Source organism: Rattus norvegicus, chromosome 14 (genome assembly GCF_021556685.1).
Source record: "Rattus norvegicus strain SHRSP/BbbUtx chromosome 14, alternate assembly SHRSP_T2T, whole genome shotgun sequence".
NCBI lineage: Eukaryota > Metazoa > Chordata > Mammalia > Rodentia > Muridae > Rattus > Rattus norvegicus.
The window spans coordinates 101,583,479-101,597,584 of record NC_141547.1 but is presented as its reverse complement, the minus strand read 5'-3'; the positions used below and the strand labels follow the sequence as shown (position 1 = coordinate 101,597,584).

Below are 14,106 nucleotides of genomic sequence, written 5' to 3'. Positions count from 1 at the left end.
ACAAATGTTAACCAAAGACCCAACTTTAATTCCCATGTCAATAATAACCATGTTTAATTCTGGGTCCGTAAATCTCACAGGCCTTCTGGCCTTTGTTGGACCCTCTACTGCATGCATATACCCACTGGCACTCACACACAACTACATAATTAAAAATAAAAGTAAGAATTGTAAAAATATATTCATCTATGTAAGGAAAGATCCAGCTGTTAAGTGTAACAATCCTTCAATATTTTTCTGAGGAAGATGGCTAATAGAAAGCTTACCTGAACAAGAATCATATTCAACTTCCCAATATACACCTTTTCTTTCTAGGGAGAGGTGGGAAAGGGGTTAGATCAAGTAAGTGCCTAAAGAATTCAGTATAGACATAAGCATAAGAAATGATTACAGGCTTATCTGAAGTATGTACGCTCCTCGTGCTATTAAAAACAGACTAACTTTTTTTTTTTTCCCAGAGCTGGGGACCAAACCCAGGGCCTAGCAAGCGCTCTACCACCGAGCTAAATCCCCAACCCCAAAAACAGACTTTCTTAAATACATTCTCTGGGAACCAAGGAGGTAGTTCAGCATGTAAATAAAGCAACCTGAGTTCAAGGCTCTGCATCTACCTGGTAAAAGAAAAAAACCAACTCCCCAAATCTGCCCTGTAACCTCAAATAGCACCCAAGTATTTACAAACATGCACACAGGATAAATTTTACTAAAACAATAAATAAATTTAATTTAAAAAACCATAAAATCTCTGGAGCATCTGTAATGGCTTACAGTGTAGACATAGAAATTCAATCTCCAGATCCATGACAGGAGAAGTGAGAGTCTTCTGACCTCGACACGCATGATATACGCACTCTCATGCACATGCACACACATGCACACACAACTTAACATTAACATTTTCTTACCTCTACACAAGTTGGGTCAGAGGATGTCTTGATGATGAGACCAACAACGTATTTTTTTATTCCTATAAAATATACATAATACATAAGAATTTAACTTTACAAGATAGGCAAGGAAGTTTATGCCTGTAACTTCAACTTTTTCACTTTGAGCAAACATTCAGGACCTGGTAGAGAGCAGAGTCAGTTTCCAACTCCAATTCCTTCAACAGTGTTGGCAACTGCAAAGAATGCCAATAGTACTATGGCAGTAGTTCAATACTCAATAGTAAAGAGCTGACATAACACACAGAACTCCCTAGGTTTGAGAGAAAACACTTCAAAAACTATTAAGGGATGAGTTTCCATCTTCTGATCGAGTATTTTAAGCTGTGAGAAAACAGGACCTATGTAGCTCTAGGCTAGCCATGAACTAGCTAGCCATCCACCTTCCTCCTGGATCCCTTTCACTCCTGTCTGATAAGATTACAGGCATCTAATACATCCATTCTGTAGGACAACTATACCAAGTACTATGTACGCTTTGATTAAATGGATATACCTGCCCTGGTTTAAATAGCTGAGACTAAAGCAGGACAATTGCCTGAAGCTCTGGCCAGTCTGGCTAAATATTGACGCTAATTTCATTAATTAAAAAAACAAAACAAAAACAACAAAAACAAACAAACAAACAAAACCCCCTGAACCCAGCACACTAACTCTTGCTCCTGCCTCCCCTTATAGGAGCGTGATAACACACATTAATTTTCATCTTCTCTTTCTTTTTCAAGACAGGGTTTCTGTGTAGCCTTGGATATCCTACAACTTGCTCTTTAGACTAGGCTGTCCTTGAACTCTTAAGATCCTCCTGAGAGCTGAGATTGAAGATGTGCCCACCACCACACAGCTATATACTTTTAAACGTTGTCATTTACTTGTCTGTGACTGTGTGTCACCTGTGTGTGAAAGCCCAGAGCAACAGATGAATGGCTAAAGGTGTCAGGAGCTATGTAACGTGGAGCTTCCAACAGAACTAGAACTTCTGTAGGCCTGGAAGAACAGCAAAGGCTCGTAATTGCTAAGTGATCTCCAATCCAGAAAATTTCCTTTGCAACTGGCCTTTTTTTTTTTTTTTTTTTTTTTTTTGCAAAGAAAGTCCACACCAAACTAAGACTCTTGGTGTGTTTTCTTCAGAAGATCACTTACTGTTTTAGCATTTACTGATAGTTTCTTTTTTTAAGTAGTAACCATCCTGCCCTCTGCCTAATAACAGAATGACAGTATTTATTTCTTATAGCTGGACTGGTCTATGTAAAACTCTTATGTAATTAAGGATGATCCTGAACTCCTCACCCTCCAAGCTATGTTTGAGAAAGTACCTAGCCTGAAACACTGTGTATATTAGGCAGGTTTTGAATTTGATTTGATCTTCCCGTATCTGTTTCAAGTGCTGGAATAACACTCAAGCCTGCTTCTTTTCACTCACTGCCTCTTACCTTTGAAATAAGGTCTTAACTTAGTAGGCTGGTCTCCACCGACTCTGTAGCTGAGGATGGCCCTCTGTTATATTGACTTGATTTTTTATTTTTATTTCTTAAATTTCAAGCTGGATCTCACTGTAGAGTCCTGGCTGGCCTAAACAGCTAGGATCAGAGCTTAGGAGGCAGAGGCAAGCTCATCTCTGTGAGTTTGAGGCCAGTCAGAACTACACAGTGAAACCCTCTCTTGAGGAAAAAAAAAAAAAAAAAAAATCCAGACAAATACAAATAAAAAAGCATCGCAGACACAGAAGCCTGGTTTTCTGTTTGTTCTGTTGCCTGACCTTCGCTGTGAGCACACATGTGAGTGGTGTATGTGCACAGCCCAGCACCTGCGTTAGAACTGGGTTCAGCAGTTTTGGAAAGAGGATCTTAACCAAGCTTTGCCTGCTCTAGATCAGATGGCCTCCGGGAGCTACTTCTCTCACACAGGTTTCAAGAATGACCCTATAGCATCCGGCTTGGTGGCAAGTGCCTTACAATATCCCATGAGCCATCTCACTCTCCTCCAGGATCTACAGTTAGTAGGTTTTAAAGTGAAAAAACTAGGGACTAAAGTGGATTTATAAAAGACCATCACATTATACTTAATACTTAGGTTAATCCCTACTACAGATTGTTTCCTATGTGTCCTTGTTGTCAACTAAATTCATCTTTAAAATTCTGACGGTTAGTCCCTTATGGGTTCTACACAGATGAAGTCCTAGTAACAAGGGTAACAGCACCAGACCCGGCGACACAGACATCCTCAGTGGCCCAGGTAGATGAGCCTCTCAAAGCTAAGTGGGGCTGGGCTCACTCATCAGGTAAAGGCTCTTGCCACCAAGCAGGATGGAGAGTTCAATCCCCCAAGAACCAGCTTGTCCTCTGATTTCCTCACGGGTTCTATGAGTTCTAAATTCTGCAGTATAGACCACACACATACCTGCCTCCCAAAAGGGACATAATTTTAATTTTTAAAAAAGTAAATAAAATCTAAAGGAGGGGCATATCCATATAGATGTAGATCTCCGAAAAAGTACTTGACTAGCATGTACAACGTACTGGTTTCAAATATTGGCACTATAAATATCTAAAACCCTTGTAAAAACAACACCAGTATTGATGTGGGGGAAAAAAAAAATCGTACTATCACCACTCTAAAATCCTTTTTAAAAACCTTAATAAAAATATTGCAGGAAAGATTAGAAGGTGGCATATGGGGGTTGGGGATTTAGTTCAGTGGTAGAGCGCTTGCCTAGCAAGGGCAAGGCCCTGGGTTCGGTCCCCAGCTCCGAAAAAAAGAAAAAAAAAAAAAAAAAAAAAGGAAGAAGGTGGCATATGCCTTTTAATCCCAGCAGAGACAAGCAGATCTGTGAGTTTGAGGCCAGCCTAGTCTACAGAGCGAGGTCTACAGGGCTACACTGTATAAAACCCTGTCTTGAGAACAGCAGCAACAACAAAAGCACAGCAAAGCATCTCGACACAGGCTTGGTATGGTGGTGCATGACGTCAGCTAGGGCTACATGTTGAACCCTGTCGAAAAAAAACCCAAAAGCTGGATAATTTGGTTCTGAAACAAATGTTTCCCTTTAATGGTTTTTATGGGTAACGCTTAGTTTGGAGGTTCTACCCCAAGACAACATGGGCTAGGGGTAGAGGAACATGCTTGGAACTAATCTTGGCTCCTGGTAATGATAATCAATAAATGCTTAGTGTGCATTCATCACAGCAGTGGTGGTTGAAGTCTGTAATCACAACACTCAGGGGTAGTAAGGAGACCAGAAATTCAAAGCCATCCCCAAGGGCCAATGAGCTGGTTGGCTCAGCGAGTCACAAAACATGAAACTTGAGTTGAACTCAGGGCCCCACACACAGGGAAGGAGAGAACAGAATGCTCCAAGTTGTCCTGTGACATCCATTTGCTTGCACACACACACACACACACACACACACACACACACACACACACGTGCACACACACACGTGCACACACACACACACGTGCGCGCGCACACACTTACAAGCAGACCCTCCGACGGTAATCAGAAGTGTGACTTACTGCTATACTTGCTTTGCTCACATTACACTCACTGGTTTCTCTTTAAGTTTCTGGTAATTTCATGAGATCCTCGCACTACAACAAAATTTGTACACATCAATTTTTTTAAGGTGTCAAAGCAGCTGGGTAGCACAGGCCTTCACCCTGAGAGGCAGAGGTAGGTAGACAGAGTTCTTGGCCATCTTGATTCACATAGTGATTTCCAGAACAGCCAGGGAAAACCCGATCTCAAAAAACCTAAGAGTGTCATGCAGTAAATTTAACTTTTAAAAATACTAAGAAATATTTCTTTTAAAACTTAAAACTTCAAGAGACAGTAGCAACACATGCTTTTAATCTTAGCACTGGGAGGTAGAGGCCAGACTGGTCTACAGAGCAAATTCCAGGGAAAAGAAATTCTATGCAGGAAAAAAAAATTGCAGGTGTATGGGAGGTAAGATAACCTTAAACCGATGCAAACCTGCTACCGGGGCTACCCAGAGCAAACTCTTGGTCTCCTTGGCTACAGTGTCTAACAACAGCACCAGCATGGCCACCACCACTAAGACCCTAAACTACAACTAAAATGTAAACCCCTAAGGCACTTGAAGATGTGAAGTAAGAAAACCCTACTAACTTGAAAAATACTTGTTTAGTCAATACTAGTAAATTACTAATTCAATATCATAAATACACAAAACTACAAAACATAGATGTTATTTTCTGGCCTAAGGTTAAATGGCCATTATAGCAATGCAGAACAAAATTTTAACAATTTTTTTATTACACATTACATTACCTCTTTTCTCACTTTTAGGAAGTTGGGAGAGGTGGGAGCAGCAGGTCTAAGTGCCTGGTGATCTTGCAGAGGACTCAAGCTTGGTTCACAGCACCCACTCACAAGGCCCAACTCAAGAGCCAGGCAATCCTGTCCCCTTTTAGGACTGTGCGGTACTTGGTGTACACATACACATTCAAGGACACACCCATGCATATATTGTGTGTGTGTGTGTGTATGCTTGCGCACGCGCGCACGCACGCGCGCACACGCACGCACACACACACACACACACACACACACACCCCTTTACATTTTTGCTGTCATTTAATGCCATTTCAGAACCAGTCTCACTTACTCAACCCTCCAAGGCTGCAACTACCCATGTGTACACTGAGCCAATGGATGCAGTTATAAAATGGTCTTTGAGTCTTTCTGGCAGAAGGAAGGTAAGCAAGGTTCACATGAAGTACAAGGATGACGAAGGTCAGTAAAAGGCACAGCATACAGAAATAACTAGTCCAAGAGTCTCTCCTTGCAGGTGTCAGTCTGGCCTCATGGCACACCTTTGTTCAGCCCCAGCACTCGAGAGGCAGAGACAGGTGGTTTGAGTTTGAAGCCACCTGGTCTACAGAGCAAAGTTCTCAGTCAGACAGCTAGGATGGCACTAGAAAACACTGTCTACAGAAGAGGAAACAAGCAAAGAATGGATGTGCTTGTACTGGAAGAGTGGAGACACTAGTACTAGTACTAGTGCTCCAGCAGAGATCTGAGCTTCCAGAGAGTGTCTGTCCGGCCTATGAGACCTGGTATTTGCTATATAGCAAAGATGGCAATCTTCTTCCTTTGCCTACATACTGGCTGGGATTCCAGGTTTGCATAATCACAACCAAACAGGTTGGCTTCTCTGAAGTTACTAACCTGATTATCATGAATGTCAGACCTGTAACGATTGGGTTGAAAGGTATCTGGCTAGCACTGACATCAATGAAGTATGAACACAACACTCTAAGGCTATGGCTAAGGCCATGTTCATCCGGCTGGAAGAAGGCTTGTTTCTGGGTCTGGGTCTGGTCAGAACTCCTCCCTGTGCTGTGGGGCCTCAGATTCTTCTTCCCAGTCCTCAGGTGTAGGAGGCACCAAAGTCATCCTCACCTACAAACAACCTGACTACAGTAGGCACCATCCCAACCAAAAACAAAGAAATAAACAGGCAATTGTATTAAAAAGAAACAGGGCTGGAAAGATGATTCAAGGGTAAGAGCACTTACTGCTCTTCCAGAGAGCCTGTGTGCGGTTCCCATCACCGACTTCAGAAGCTCCAGGTCTTAGTTGTTTGCTTCAGGTTTGTTTTTAAGATTTATTTATTTATTATTTATTATGCATAGAGTGATATGCCTGCATACCAGAAGAGGGCACCAGATCTCACTGTGGATGGCTATGAGTCACCAGGTGCTTGTTGGGAATTGAACTTATGACCTCTGAACGAGGTCCAGTGACTTGGTTTAGGGTTTTTGTTGTTTGATTTTGAGACACAGTAACCCTGACTGTCCTGAAACTCTGTAGAACAGGCTGGCTTCAAACTCAGAGATCCGCCTGCTTCTGCCTCTGAAGGGCTGGGATTAAAGGCCTGTGCCTTTTTTCATTACTTGTAATTCCTGCACCAAAAGATCTGCAACCTCCTTCTGTCCCCACAGATGGAGAAGTATGGACAGGCTGACTGCCCGCTTTCCCTCAAATAAATCTGGGGGATCGGGGAGAAAAGAGCATTTACTGCTCCTTCAGAGGATCCAGGTTTGGATTCTAGCACCCACAGTCAGTTTGAAGCTATCTGGGGCTATAACTCTAGGTCTAGGGGATCCAAGTAACATCTGGCCTCCACACACATGGTACACTTTAGAGGTTGGCAAGATGGGCCACGGGTAAAAATACCTGCTGTACAAGCCCTGTGACCTGAGATCAATTCCAGAAAGTCCATGTAACAAATAATGGCGGATGCAGAAACTCAAAACAAACTTGTCGTTTGGCCTCCAAATCTGGAAACCAAATTCAAGTCATCTAGAAGCTTGTGCTTTGACAACTGAACCATCTCTCTAACCTGTTACTGTTTTTTGTAAAGTATCATTTCAGCTGGGTATGGCGATACATACCCATAATGCAATTCAACAATCACATCACTCAGAAGTCTAAGTCAGGGGCTTGTTGTTAAACTACTAACGTATTTGTCCTGTGTGCACAAAGATATCTTGCCAACAGCACAGCTTCATGTGCTGGTCAGCTTACAGATTTGGCTCCGCTATGTAGGTCCTGGGAATTGAAGTTGCATGGTCATCCTTGGCAGGAATATACCTCCGTGTACTGAACCACTTTAACTGTTTCTCTTACTCTGTGTGTGGTGTGCTTATGGAGCAGTGCGTGTGGTCATCAGGCCTGGAGGCAGGTGTCTTACCAGCTAAACCATCATCCTGATTGACCCCCCCTTTTTTTTAAAAAAGATTTATTCATTTTTTTATATATAATACACTGTAGCTGTCTTCAGACACACCAGAAGAGGGCATCAGATCTCTTTACAGATGGTTGTGAGTCACCATGTGGTTGCTAGGATTTGAACTCATGACCTCTGGAAGAGCAGTCGGGTGCTCTTAACCTCTGAGTCATCTCTCCAGCCCCGATTGACCCTTTTTTAAAAAGTTGAGATGGATACTGTGCAGCCCAGGACTTGCATTCCCAATCATCCTGTCTCCATCATACTCAACCAGGTACTATTTTCTTTTTTACAGAGTTTAAAGTGACAGCCATCCCTTTCCTCGAAAAGATAGCCTACTCCTTCCCAATACAAATAGATCCTGCCATATAACATTAATCAACTCAACTGTAATAAAAGTGTCGGGAGCCAAAGTCTACATCATTTGCCCTTAAGGTGTTTCCTACCTTCACACTGGTTCCTTGGAAGGATCTTCCACCTTGTTTTGATCACATTTTCCAAAATCTGTAGTCCATAGTACTGAAAATTGGAGAATAGAACTATGTGAATTTCTTGGCACAGGACTAGGACCTTTCAGGATTCACAAATGGACAGACACTCACACAATTATAGCTAACATTTCAAAAACATTATGCTATCAAATTTAATTACATATATTAAACAAGAATCTATTCACCCATAAGCTGAGATTTCATGCATTTTCCTCATTTACTGTTTACTACTTTACGAATCGTCCTGCTGTTTATACATGCTCACACCAGGAGGAAGAACCAAATAAAAAGCCCTTTAGCAGCCAAATGGGCTTATCTGTAGAAGGAAAGATAACAGCCAAACAGGGATTCACAGTGAAAGTGACTGCTCATGGGCTCTCATGTTAACACAACCAGGCTCCTAAAATTTAGTAGCTTGGATGCTATCAAGCTTCCTACCACCCTCTAGGAGTTACAAGCTTTAGCCAAACAGCAAGTATGGTCACAGACACTTTCTGTATAGTGTTTAAGATCACTGGTGTGTTACTTAAAGGAGCAGCAAGACAAACCCATGGGTTTATTTGATTTTAACCCCGCCCTTATGCAGTTTCTATTTCTACTAATTTAAAGATAAACTTTTGTGCACAGTCAAAATACAAATGCATGTTGCAATCTGTATCTACCTTTCAGGTATTCCTTATTAGCATGGAAGCTGTAATTACATTTGCGAGAAAGTTCAATAACAGACAGCACTTTCAATCCATTCTATCCCTCCCACTGCTTATGCACTCTAACCGTCAGCAGCATTTAAGAATTTGTAATGCTCCAGGGTTCACTACCTAAAATCATCACTATGACCAATTAGTGTGGATAGGCAGGAGAAAGAAAAGGAACCAGAATGTAGTTTGGGGACTCTAACCACCAGCTGTAATACCTGAAAGGTAAACTCATTCACACAGACACAGCCTCAGATTGCAAGTGTTGGCTGAGAATAAGAGTTCATCTTTAAAGTTGTTAGTCATTTACACAATAAAATAGGAGCATTAGTATTTCAACCAAAGGGATCATATAAATGCTCATTTTAGCCACAGCACAATATAGACTGTCCCAAACTACATTGTGCTTAAATGTTTTTGCTGTTTTCTCTCATTTTAATATTCCATACTTTACAAAAATATTTTTTTTTGCAATCTCTACTCAAACTCTACATTTGCAGAACATTCCTTAAAGTCATCTAAAATAAGAATGAGGCCAAAACAAATTCTGAAATTAGGAAATAAATGTCACTGCACTATTTCATAATCAGCAGTAGTGAATGAAGCTTACTATCCTGGTCAGGCGCTCTGCAGATCTGGTGCTCAGAAGCACATCAAGACAGACGTTCCTCTAAGCATAAAACTCACTACTCTATACATTTTTTCAAGCACAAATCACACTATCTAAAGATTCAAAAGAAAAAATAAATAAAGCAGAGCCAACTATATTAGATTATGTCCACTTGCAATAATAACCAACTATAAAGACCCATGAAGCACCAAAACAACACCATAAATACAACAGACTAAAAAACAAAACCAAAAAAAAAAAAAAAAAAAAACTCTTAAGGAAATTATTTTACTTGACCTAATTATTGTTTCTCACTGAAACACCCACTTCCATTACTGTCATATTTGTTCATTTACTTATTAGTAATGATTGGTACCTGTTATGTAATATTAGTTTATTACCTACAACCCTTCCAACAATTACAAACATAGAACAGCTTATTGAACACAGGTTTCTAACTGGAGGACTGGAGCCCAGTAAAAGGAATCTATACACGCGGTCAGGATAGGTGCAGCTATCAGCACAGTCTAAGGCCTAACTAACGCCTCGGCAAAAAGGACTCTGGATACGAAACTTGGGAAGAGAACTCTTGTGCCTATGGGAAAATAATTTTCTTCATAAATGATAGGACATAACCAAATCACCAAAAAAACAAAAGACAAAAACCAACCCTACTTCTCCCTTTAAATCTCAAAACTTGAGTAAGCCACTGCTGAGCTATGAAGATGAGGGACAGATAACAGCAAAGACTACATGAAAAAAACAAACGCATGAAATGATCCCTATGGCAGAAACCTGAGCCCTCGGAAACACTTATTTATGCATTGAGTTTCCCTTCCCCACCCACCACCCATGAAACAAAAACAATCGATGAACAGAATCCAGTTAAAGGGAATGAAAAGGGTAGACCTTGTGGAGGCCTGCCGGCAAAGCCTAGCTGTGTCAGTTGCACAGGAAGACACCCTTTTCTTCCTATTACAAGCAATCAACATAACGGAACATTGTGATTAATATCAGGTAGTGTTAACATCTTTAAAGAAAAAAAAATGATTGCATAAAAGCCAAATGTCATAGTGCATAAATTTAGCACCAAATCATTTGTAATTTATGTAAATTGAAGAATTCTTTACCTGTTGCTTTCTTTCTGTTCCTCTAATCATCTCATTTTTCACAAGACAAATTTGAGTTTTTAAAAATACTGTTGATAAATCAACTTAAACATTAGTAATGTCTGTCAGTATAAAAAGCAAAATTTACCAGGCAAGCAAACAGGCAAACACTGCTATGCTACTTAAGGTCAGCACTTTGAGGAAGTTCTGGGCTGCATTTTTGCCTTAAAATTTACAAGATGTCAAAACTAATTAATATTTTAAAACTGTTAACTAACACACTCTGATTTCATAAACGTGCACATGGCAATTTTTCTGTTTTAACACAATGTGTATCAAGTAGAAACCCTTTGTGCATTAAACAGAGCGCCATGGCATCTTATTACTTTAAGGCGTTTAAAGAGAAGCGTGAATCACCAAACATTAAAACAGTCAAAACACATTTGATCAACCCTTCTGTTCAAACTTAAGGGAAAAAAGCCCTGAGTTATAACATTTTCAATTGCAAATAAGAACTGCTGTCTCATTGAAAACACTGATACTGTGGAATAGGGTTTTAAGCTGTCCATACTACTGGATGTTGGTGGTGCCTAACCTGTATTGTATTAATTGTCCGAAATAATGTTATGTCTCATCTCTGAATAATGTTTACAACTTATGCTAAGACCTACTATACACATGTTCTAAAAGGAAAAAACACCCAGCCACCCCCAAAAAGAACACCTTGCACACTAGTCCCAATTATAAAAGCTTCATAATTCTTAGGACTATTTGCAAGAATTCTAAACTTTAGAGTAATTTGAAATAACTTAGCAATATAAAATGATTTGATAATAATTGCTAATACTAAAAATGAGATACCTTCCTCAAAGTTTACAACTGGAAGGAAAGAACAATGGACTTCTAAAACCACCATTGCTTACTTTTGTGTTCATGTTCTGCGAAAACTCCAAAATGGTGTCGACGCGCGTCCAGGCATCAGGATGCTCCTTTAGATGTGTCAGTACTTCTTGAGCCATTCTCTGCTGTAATGTTATACCAAAGGAGTTTAAGTTAGTGTTCCTTAGAAATCATTAAGATGTAAAGTACATACAGAGAGCAGCACTGTGAGAACTCCACTTTCTGGGAACACAGAAATGAACTCTTCCAGGACCCAGGTTCAGTTACCAGCATTCACATTAGGTAGCTCACACCTGCCTGTACCTGCAGCTCCAGGGGATCAATTAACATCCTCTTCTGGCCTAAGAGCACCTACAAACGCACCACCCTATTAGAAATACACTCAACATATATTATGGTTGTAAAAGCATCTGTGGAATTTGAAAGAACTACAAGCCTCTGGCTTCTACACTTTAAAATTACAGATGACCACCACCACATCCAAAGTTGTGTCTTATCTTAATGTTCTCCCTGAGAATACCTACAGTATGAACTTGTAATACACAGTAGAAATCATGTCTCTTCACCCAGTCAATCTTACTTGGCCCAACTGCTACTCTCATTCATTCTTTCGTGTGTCACGACTGTTCTGAACCAGGACTAACTCGCCTGCGGGCCTGAGTCACACCGCTCACACAGGTCTGAGCATTTGATGTGCTAAGCATCATATGTGCAAACACTTTCCACACCGCAGCCTTTATCTCAACCTCTACATGGTGTCCTTTGCTGCTGGTCTAGCATTGCACCCTAGCGCCTTCCTTGCTCTGGTCTATTTCCCACTCTCCTCACCTTATAACCTCAAAGGGGGCTTAAACACAAAATAGGAACAAAGAGTAAAGGAGAAAAAAAAGTCTAACATCACCCATGCTATTTAATAAATATAAAAGCATTTCTGTTCCTTAGCTCAGCAGTTAAAAGTATCAGTTGCTACTGTAGAAAACCCGCTCACCATTCCTGGCACCCATGTGGTGGCTAACTACCATTTAGAACCTCAGTTTTAGGGGATCCAACAGGCACGAATATGGTGCACATATATGCTTACAGGCAAAAGCTTTACATAACGTAAAATAAATAGTTAAGGGGGAAAAAAGCCCTTCTCTGCTCACTTGTTTTTATTTAATCCTTGAAGGTTTTTAAGTTGCGAGTTTTACATGTTAGTGTTTTGCCTGCACATATACAGGCGCCAAACTCAGTGGGTAGGAGGCTTCAGATCCCCTGAAACTAGAGTTCAAGGGTTGCTAGGAGCCTTCATGTGGGGACCAGGCACCAACTCTAGGTCCTCCACAAACCAACAAGTGCTCTTAACTGAGGCCATCTCTCCAGCCTCCCCGCTTTCTTTACAGTCAAACCAGCACGACACGATTCTCCACGTGAATGAGAGTACCTGTGCATAGTTTATCTCCCGTTCATTTTTTAACACTTTATAAACAATACCCACCTTTCTGGTTTCTAAAATGCATAACACAAGGTCAAACAAGAATGCTGAATGCCTTGGGAGGCAGGGTGCACAGATCTGAGTTCAAGGCCACCCTGGGTCTACATAGTGAGTTCCTGGACAGACAGGTTACACAGAGAAACTCCGCCTTAACATATCCCCACCTCACCCTCCTCCTCAAAATCCCACAAAAAGCAAAATTAAGTTCCAGCAGACAACTGTTCAAGGAATCTAAGCTTCTGGCAACAATATTTGTTGCACTGTTAGATGCTGTCATGGTATAAGACTTTAGGGTCAAAGAGAGAGTACTTGAGACTGGCTTTGAACCTGGCCTGTAGAAGTTAATCCTTAGTGTCCCTAGTGCTGGGATAATGAAAAGCACGCTTCACCACGGCCAGCTTTGTTCAGAACACTGCACTCTTCCTTCTCCATACGTAATTTGAGTATGAGAATGTGTACATTTTAGTCAGAAGACAACTAACTTTCTGTAGTGGGCTCTCCTCCCACCTGGTGGGTCCACTAAATCCAGGTTGTTTACATATCACCAGGACAACTGCACACAATTTTACTCAAAGCCACTACAAAGTTTCAGAATTTTGCATTTATTACATGGCTTTAACAATCTACATATACTCCTGTCTCATAACCTTTCCTTTCCAGTTTCCTTTGAGAGCTAAGGCTGACATGAAACTTGCCTGTGTCACAAGTGTTAGCTAGAACCATAGGCAAACAGCCTATTTTAGTAAGTGTCAAATCAAAATATAGCTTATTTTTAAGGTAATTATCCACATTAAGATCTTTTCAATAACACAAAATCCAAATAACAAAAACTCATTTTTTTTTAAAGTTCTTACCTAGCCTGGAGCTCACTGTGTAGACGGAGCTCATGTCTTCTCCCTGCCTCCGCCTCTTAGAGCGCCAAAAATAAAGGAGCCACACCTGGCTCATACTGAGTTTAGATAAACACCCAAAAGACTTCTGCAACTTCAATATTTAAAAATTTGGGTACAGGTCAGTAAGATGGCTTAGTAGCCATAACTATCCAATTTGAGTCTCATCACTAGAATTCACAGACAACCAAGTAATCCTCTGACTGCCACATAAGCAACCAGGTGGCACAATGAT

General features: G+C 40.8%; 1 protein-coding gene across 1 annotated transcript in view; it reads right to left on the bottom strand.

Annotated features, from left to right (window-relative positions):
• Xpo1 (exportin 1) overlaps window positions 1-14,106 on the bottom strand; it is a 42,291-nt gene that overhangs the window by 20,916 nt on the left and 7,269 nt on the right. Inside the window, 4 exon segments of the mRNA NM_053490.2 lie at window positions 267-311; window positions 906-967; window positions 8,149-8,221; window positions 11,531-11,632. Of these exon segments, the coding sequence (NP_445942.1) occupies window positions 267-311; window positions 906-967; window positions 8,149-8,221; window positions 11,531-11,632 (282 nt within the window).